The sequence below is a fragment of the Drosophila serrata genome, unplaced genomic scaffold, assembly GCF_035046125.1.
Source record: "Drosophila serrata isolate PLE 108 unplaced genomic scaffold, ASM3504612v1 contig_364, whole genome shotgun sequence".
In the NCBI taxonomy this organism is placed as follows: Eukaryota; Metazoa; Arthropoda; class Insecta; order Diptera; family Drosophilidae; genus Drosophila; species Drosophila serrata.
This window is the reverse complement of record NW_028257262.1, coordinates 478,287-486,889: the sequence shown is the minus strand read 5'-3', so window position 1 is coordinate 486,889 and position 8,603 is coordinate 478,287. Positions and strand designations below refer to the sequence as shown.

The window sequence follows — 8,603 nt, the reverse complement described above, 5'->3', positions numbered from 1 at the left end:
ATTTAAATACAGTACTTAGGCAACCAATTCCACCCTACGGATAAGCTCCTCCCACAATCCCCGTCAAAGGTTTTAATGGGTGTATTTACACAAACTATCAACCACCAATCAGAGCTCCGAAAACTTGGCTAACAAGGAAGAAGCTAAAGCGCCTGCGTAAGTCAACAAAGTTGTCGAAGCAAGTCGGGGCTTTGAAACAATTCCAGATCCTTTTGGCATAAGTGTTTCCAAAATTTAGTTTCTTTTCGCTTGCCCCCAACTAAGTCACAGCTCTCTGCTCGCAGTCAGAAACTTCTTTGTGCAATTATCGGATTAATTGAATCTTTTTCACGCGATGGCCAGTGCCAATCCTGAATCTGTTGGTGAAGTGGCAGCCAAGCGTCCTCGTCTGTCTGGGAGTTCGAAAGTTCCCAAAATAGTCGAGCCTCAGCCGGCCAAGGTCGTGAATCGGGTGCCAAAATGCGCCAGGTGTCGCAACCATGGGATTATCTCGGAGCTAAGGGGCCACAAGAAGCTCTGCACCTACAAGAACTGCAAGTGCGCCAAGTGTGTCCTGATCTTCGAGAGGCAGCGTATCATGGCCGCTCAGGTAAGAGCTTAAACTTAAGCTAAGAGAATAGATTTAATGAATCAAGAAATCTGGGTTCAATATAGAACCATATAAAGCATATAAAATCAGATAAATTTCCATAAGTTTTTAAGTTTTTGTCGCTTTATATAAATTCAGAAATACATTTCAAATTGTAAAACGCTTAATGTCACAGATTTAATAAAGAAATTCGGCTATTCAATGTCCAAGATTAAGGCTAAACAAGAAAGAAAACAAACTTTTCGAAGGTAAAGTTGATATACCCTTGCAGGTTGCAAATTAAATATAGGATAAAATCGAACTATCTGATTATTGTTAAACTTCAAATATTCACATTCTTTTAATAAATATTTATTAGTTTTTTCAATATGAAAATTTGTTGACAAATCCAAGTTTAAAAATCTCATAACTACGTCAAAACAGCATTAATTTTAATTCGGAAAGCTTTCGTTACAATCTTCTGACTACAATTATAATACCCTGTCCAAAGAATTAGCAATAACTTCTTCCATCTTTTAATTAACTAATAAAGGATTAAAAACCTTTTTTATCTCCTTCAAAAGTTATTCCTTGAAATACTAGTTTACGAAGAATTATATAAAGAAAGGTTAGATCAAATCACCTGGAAATGTTTTTAAAGATTACACAGTTTGTAGATAGTACGAACCCTCATAATATACACACACAGGCACTATTAAATAAATCAAAGTACTTAAATCAATTGTCAGTTTCCCAACTTAAGTAGTTAGCTATGCCATTTATATTGTCTTTAGATTAACCACAGTCCATGTTCTAATTTGAAACACAAATATCCGATGGGCAGAGAATCACGGGAAAGCCCCGAAGTCAACACCAACCCCATCTCCTCGGCCAAGGGAAAACAGCCAATGAAAGGGAATACGTGTAAGAGATTCAGGCAGAACAACCAGTCCGGTTTTCCCTGCCGTTGGTGATGATGATGGAAAGTTGTCAAAGCGAAGGAACAAATCGACCAAAATATCCGCTTACCAAAACTGTTTGCACAAGTGTTGCTCCGTCTCGCATTTCATTAGATCGGAGGGATGAGAAATAGTGTTGGGGATGGACATGGGGATGGGTCATGTGGGATACCCCAAAGGAATTCTTGTGGCCTTTGTTTGCGGAAAAGTCAAACAGAAGCAGACGGAGACGGATTCTTAGATCTAGAGATGTTCACTTGTCGCATATTAATTTCAATTGCGGTCTTTTAGGTTGCCCTGAAGCGGCAGCAGGCCGTTGAGGATGCGATTGCCATGCGGCTGGTGGCCAACAAGACGGGTCGTTCCATTGACGCTCTGCCGCCGGGCAATATCTTTGGCCTGACCGTGACCCAACCAAGCTCGCCACGTCCGCAAAAGGAGGAGGAGCTGGCGGAGAAGCCTCTTTCTGAGGAGCAGCAGCAGAGACCGCAGGAGGAGGAGTTCAGCGAACCGGCGGCGGTTGCCCAGGATCTGAGTGCACCCCGACGGGAGAACGTCTCCCAAACGGCCATTGATATGCTGGCCCAACTCTTTCCTCAGCGCAAACGATCTGTCCTGGAACTAGTCCTTAAGCGTTGCGATCTGGATTTGATTCGAGCTATCGAGAATGTCTCGCCAGCGGGAAGGGCCACACCGGTGGATATTACCACCAATCCACAGCCGTGTCAGGACATAAGTCAGCCAAGTTTTCCACTTGCCACGCCCTCTAGGAGTAGCGCCTTCCGGCCGGTCATAGCAGATCAGGTGAGATTTAGTAGCTCCATCTGTCCATGCTTTCGATCTCTGAGCTACAGTGTGACACCTCCGTTTTTCAGTTCCAGAGCAAATCGATGGTAGAGCTAAAGCCGCCTCCCTTTGGAGCCAATCCTTCGGCAGCGGCGGCCGCCATCTGTGCCTACCCCAAGTGGTTCGTGCCGCTCTCCTTTCCGGTCACCATGGGCCACCTGTCCAATCTGGCGCCGCGCTGCACCTTGCCCAACTGCGCCTGCCTGGACAGCTACCAGTTTCACTAGGACTTCCTCTATCTCTATCAGGGTCTTCACATACATCTATTGAAATAAATTTATTTAACCTAACTAAAAACTGGACTATCTTATGAGTAATGGGGCAATCTTTGAGCTTCACTTTAGGACAGGTTCGGAAGCACCATCCTCCCCCTCTTCCTCCTCATCTTCGTCGTCCTCATCATCCTCGGATAGATACATACGATCCTCCTCATCGCTCTGTTGGCCACTCCTGCTCCCGCTCCCTAGACTCAAGACTGGAGCACTGTTACTGGAACTGGAGGCGGAGGAGGACGCTGCAGCGGCTGTTCCTTGGGCGGATGCACTGCGCTTGCTGAGATTGGCCCGTCGCCATTTGGCCCGCCGGTTTTGGAACCATGTCTTCACCTGGCGGTCAGTCAGCTTCAGTTGAAGCGCCAAATGGCGACGCTCCTCGGGTGACAGGTACTTGGAGCTGGCGAAACGCCCCTCGAGATTTTTTGTCTGCTGGGAGGTGAAGCGGATTTGGCCACCTTTGCGCTTAACCCCAAAGTTGGACATGTAGAAGCTAGCCGCCGGATAGGCATTGCAATAGAGGGCAGCTGCTGCGGTGGATGGATTTGTGAAGCCTAAAAAGGATACGGAAATGGAAAGATTTAACTTTGAATCCTACGGATAATTATATAATATATAGTTAAAAATATCTAACTATGTCCGTCGGATTGTTCATCATTCGTTATATATATTAAGTTTATTTTAAAAGTTGGGTACTCTACCTCACAGAAAACCCCAGAAGACAGCTATAGCCTTAATTATCACATGAATAATGAATTATCAGAATACTTCTACAACTTGATTAATTATGTTTACAACTGAAATCAACAATGTATCGTGTGATCACCATTATTGAATTATTTCTTTATCATAAAGAATATATAAGATAATAAATAAATTCACCTTCGCAAATTCGAGTAACAATCAATTTCCCTTAACATCAAATTTAAATTATAATTTCGATATAAAGTGGTGCACTCATTGAATTGTGATTGGTGGTAGCTTCTGTGGTTCGATTCCCCTATCACCGCCCACCAGCGCTTATCAAACTAATCGAACACAACAAATACCCCGTCATACATGTGTATGGGTGCCCGGGTATATATCAGAATCAGTATCAGTATCGGGCATATGTCAACGCCCACTTGTAAGTCGCAGAGAAGACCGAGCCAGTTATAGCAAAAAAAAAAAAGGTGAGATTTCAGGAGCAATTGGGCGAAATCAATTGTGGCCCGACAAGCAATCCGATTATACATATATAGTATATATAAAAAATATGATGATAAGGGAAACTGTTACTGTTGACGTAACGGAAATTCGCACTTGTAGAATACTTGAATTACGCTCATTTGGCCAAAAATGCTGAACTAATCTGATATTTCGGGACTCACTTACCTCATATTGGAACCCGTCAGGTATGCTATGATATATTATATACTGGAAGAGCGCTAGGAAATTGCCAAATCCCATAAAATAAATAACGCTTGGCTCCAGATGCCATAATTTAAATTGTTACAAATAGACTTATTAACGGTTATTTTAATTAAGTGGCGTACCTGGCGATAAGACCCCCCTTTCCGGATCCCCGCCTCGGTAGAGGTTTACTTTCCAATCGTTGAAAATTGAATTTGTTATTATTATTTTATAATGTGCGTGTCCACAAGGAAACACAGAACCTAGCCATATCAGGTACTTGTCCGGGGCCACCCATTTCAGGTCGACAACGGACGAGCTTATCGTAATCAAATGGCAATTGTCGCTATAAGATGATGGACAGCGCCTATTAATCGCCTCTAATAGCATTTGTCGTTCAGATAAGCCGACACAACTCGGAAATCGAAATCGGAATCGCAATGGAAATGGAGTGGGCCAATGAATAACATATATAACTATCTGAATTGTGTTGATCGGCGGGTTATACGCTACATTATTGAGGACTAAATTCCATCTAGCTTAACTCGACATGAATCTAATCTAGTTTGCAAATTATATTGAGCAGTGGAGGAAAACAATATGAATAAGGAGAGGTATTATGCTTTTAGGGTATATTTAAATACCAAAAATTCTCTTTTGAATTATTTTAGGAAACACCTATAGATTTAAACAGATTGTTAGAAAAAGCAACTATGGATTAGTTAACTTGTTAATTTCCCACAAGTTTGTTTATTTATATCCTCAGATCCGCTTCATCTGACCCTACTGTAAGCTTTATTAAATGGGGTTCTACTGTCACTCGATTTCCCATTGATTTTGTATTCCCCCCATTTACCTGACTCCTGATGGCTCTCACCTCAATTTCAAATATTTGTCATTTTGATAAGACCACCGAAAATATTTCGTGGGTTTTCCGATATGTGGCGGTGACTTTATCAGCTTTACGAGTTTCCCAGTCCGAATTCCCTCGAAGGCTAATCTACCATTACATGTTGCATTGGGAACCAAGCCAAGAGAATGCAAGTTTTGGGAATGAGATTTGAAGTGGCATTGGCGCCAACACTTGACTTTGACAAACAAACCTCCAGCTTACGCACACACATTAATCATGTTTATGGCCCATTTCTGTGGGATCCCCATTGTAATATTTGGTGGTTCGAACACTTTGGACTTAGGCTAGTTAAGACTGTATTTAAATGAGGATATTCCGTCGAACGGTTCCCATGCTCGATCAATTTCCCTATGTCAGTTTGATGGAAGGGATTATGAGAGCAGCAATGGCGTGAGGTTCAATGACTTGAACTGTCGCCTAGTTTTAATTTTAATCCCTTAGTTGTGATGAAAACTGTGAGACTACTAATAAATAAATCTAATTTTTTGGTTGATAATTTTCAAAATAAGGTGTCCATGGGTTCTTACCCCATATATTCCTAAGTTTCAACATTCAGTTTTCCTTGTGGAATTAACATATCACCTTTATAGATATGAATGTTTCAGCTTTTATCAGCATTTCAGAGTCTTTAATTGATAATTGTAACGCTCATTCATGCATAATACCAGATACGAGGCTTGTGACTCATTTCCGGTCATTTTTCCCATATATTATCTATTTTTCAATGCTAATTATGTCCTTACTATTGTTCAAAATTGTGTAATTCAAATGCAGAGTTAAAAACTTTAAGTGTAAGAGCGTTTGGATATGATGAAATAATTCTAGTAGTTTATACATATATCTATTAGACAATTTTAATTCAATTAAAGGGTTATATTCTACTCTAAAAGTTCTTAACTACGTGTAAACCTCCACCCATTCCCAATATTTAAAAGGAATTAAAACTCACCTTCACAATCCATGGCAAAGGGACTGTATTGATCGCAATATCCTGTAGGCTGGACGGCGGCTGCGGCGGCCACAGCGGCTGCCTGGAAGTGGGGCATGAACAGCGAGGGATTCTTCTGCAGGTTGAGCACCTGCTGGTAGAACAGCGAGGCAGGATCCGGGTAGATGGGATTGAAGCGCAGCGTGGTGGGTGCCAGCACGGGACTGGTGTCCAGATTCTTGAGAGCATACTGCGCAGCTACTGCCTCCCGTGACAGATCGTAGATATTGGTGGCAGATGTTGCAGGAGAGGCGGCGGATGACTGTGAACCGGAACTGGGCAGGGCCAGTGCCTTGGGCATGGCTACTTGGGGCGGCTGCGGTGCCACTGGGCTTTGAGAGGAGCCACGACGCGATTGGGATCGATGCAAGGTCTCGGCAGGTGCGGTCCTCGTCTTCTGCTCCAAGATATTCTCAATGGAGAAGGCGGCCTTGCTTGCCTTGGTGCCGATATCCATGGTGGGCTTAGGATCCAGTAGGGAGATATAGCTGATAGATCACCGAATATGTCTGCGCTAGCGGAGCGATCGAAGCGACTGCGTTGGCCGCAGGCGGTGAACTAATGGCTCCCGGTGAAGAAGTCGAGCCAGCAGAGCCAAGGGGCCCAATAAATTGTACCAAATCTGATTTCACAGAATATAATAGATTGTACCTATAATGTTGTGCTAATGGGTAGATATCAATATTAACAATAATAGAGCGGTATGTAGATATGGCCCGCCCGCCCTCACGCACACTCGGGCGCGAACTGCCGATATTATGGAAGATAATGCCGGGCTACCGGCCATCGATTGATAAGCGAATGGTGGTTGGTTCATCGTGGTATTGGTGTTGGTGGGGTGTTCCGCCGGCTCGATGGCACTCCACTCCACTCCACTCCAATTTCCAATTGCAGACAACGACAGCTCGACACCATTGAGCCTCGGCCCCTGCGGACACCCAATCGGCGATGCGATTCGATTCGATCCGATCCCGGCCGTCGTATAAATCACAGTCCGCCGGGCGCTTATTGAGCTCTGCCAGCACCTACCTCCCACCACCCACCTCCTCCCACCTGGTGGGTGCGGTGCGTTTGATCGAGTAATTGTTAATCACCCGTTATCGGTATCGTCGTTACCTGGCTGTTTCGGCCCACAACTCGGATGGCTTCGTGGCTCGAACTCTGGCTAGTAGCTACTGTTCTGTTGATTGTTGTTGTAAACAAATTAAAATTACCAATCGTAGGCTCCTTCGGTCGCCCCCTGTCTCCTCCTCCGATGTTCCCCACATCGAGTCCTTCCCCGTCGAAAGATATCGGACTCTGATTGAGTAATCGAGTTTGCGTTTCGGGAACAATTTATGCGTTTGTATAACTGTTGTTTGGTGAGAGCATTCGGAGCGGTGTGGACATATTTCGGGGGTGTCTTATCAGTTGTGCGTACTTGGGCTCTTCGTAAAGCCTCCCAGATGATGGATTACTTTTGATTTCGGTCTTTGGGACTGTTGTGATAAAAAAAAAATGAGAGCCCATAAATGCCACCGATTGTTGTTATTGTTGGCTACTGCTACTGCTGATTCAACAACTATGTATATACCCGATATAGATACCTCTTCGATATTGTTTTTCAGGTTGTCCCAAAAACTGTGCTAGTATCTCTAAGATACATTTTGTGATTGTGTTGTTCCAGTGACGAACAATGAAGATCTTCAGTTTTGGTTGGTTGCATTTAGTATGTGAGAAAACATTTTCATATTTTCCTTTCACACGATGTTGGGTTATCTAGTCCTATAAGATTTTGACTTGGAACTATTAGAAACAGGCGATACCTTGGTATTGATAGTCGGCGTAGTGAAATCACCAAGTGACTCAATTTCTTGTGACTTTTGGCCATAAACTTATTCATTTTGATAGGCTTCCCCTTTAATAAAATGTGATTTTGTGAACTATATATAGAGTTTGCGGGTTCTACGTCAATCGATTGCCAATTAAGCTTTTATAATGCTGGAACATTATCAATTAGTCAGGTTGACATTTCGTAGAAGTTTGCACATAAAGATATAGATGTTGTGGAAACCTTTTTATGTCTAATAATTATCTGAGAATTGTAGTAACCTCTCTCTCTAAAAATTTAGAGATATATTATCCCTAGATATTCGTATATCTTTTGAAAACTATCTAAAGAATAGCTCTATTAAAATAACCAAATATATTTTTGCAACATGTTGAGTGAAACCTTTTGAGAGACCTTTTAGACTATAAAAATAATTCGATTATTATCCAAAACCCCTTGCCATTGCACATAGATTAAAATATTTAAAGGTATAAGTCATAAGTCGAACAAAGTCGGCAGTCGGCATTCAAAGATATGGAAATTGTCCATATAACGCTATACTTCTGAGTGCAAATTGTAATCCTGGGATCTAACACTTCACACCGTTTCATCATGAGCAGACACTTGTTCTCTGCTATCAGACAGTCAGTTGGTTAATCCCCAACCAAATTCCGTCGATCGAAAAGATATAAACAATTTGCACCCGGCCTGTGACGGCCATTTTGTGACATATCACAAGGTAAGTATTCAAATTTATCAAGCGGTGCTTCTCAATGGGTATAGCAATATTTGCCATTCACCAGCTATTTTGTTTTTTACCCAAAATTAAACAAGAATAATGAATGGTAACAGAAT

General features: G+C 42.5%; 2 protein-coding genes across 2 annotated transcripts; one reads left to right on the top strand and one right to left on the bottom strand.

The window, feature by feature from the left end:
• Nucleotides 1–224: 224 nt before the first annotated feature.
• Nucleotides 225–2,670, top strand: dmrt93B (doublesex-Mab related 93B). Its single transcript, XM_020962116.2, has 3 exons — nt 225–589; nt 1,819–2,331; nt 2,403–2,670. The coding sequence occupies exons 1-3, from the start codon at nt 335–337 to the stop codon at nt 2,598–2,600; spliced, it is 966 nt and encodes a 321-aa protein (XP_020817775.2). The 5' UTR covers nt 225–334; the 3' UTR covers nt 2,601–2,670.
• On the bottom strand, nt 2,636–8,143 carry HHEX (Hematopoietically expressed homeobox). Its single transcript, XM_020961989.2, has 2 exons — nt 5,900–8,143; nt 2,636–3,199 (listed from the first exon to the last, which is right to left on the bottom strand). Exons 1-2 carry the CDS (start codon nt 6,393–6,395, stop codon nt 2,709–2,711), a joined length of 987 nt encoding a protein of 328 aa, XP_020817648.2. The 5' UTR covers nt 6,396–8,143; the 3' UTR covers nt 2,636–2,708.
• Nucleotides 8,144–8,603: the final 460 nt, after the last annotated feature.

Coding starts and splice junctions, on each gene's coding strand:
- HHEX (XM_020961989.2), bottom strand. CDS start 6,395: ATGGATATCGGCACCAAGGCAAGCAAGGCCGCCTTCTCCATTGAGAAT. Junction 3,200..5,899: donor CTTTGCCATGGATTGTGAAG/GTGAGTTTTAAT, acceptor TATCCTTTTTAG/GCTTCACAAATCCATCCACC.
- dmrt93B (XM_020962116.2), top strand. CDS start 335: ATGGCCAGTGCCAATCCTGAATCTGTTGGTGAAGTGGCAGCCAAGCGT. Junction 590..1,818: donor AGCGTATCATGGCCGCTCAG/GTAAGAGCTTAA, acceptor GCGGTCTTTTAG/GTTGCCCTGAAGCGGCAGCA. Junction 2,332..2,402: donor GGCCGGTCATAGCAGATCAG/GTGAGATTTAGT, acceptor TCCGTTTTTCAG/TTCCAGAGCAAATCGATGGT.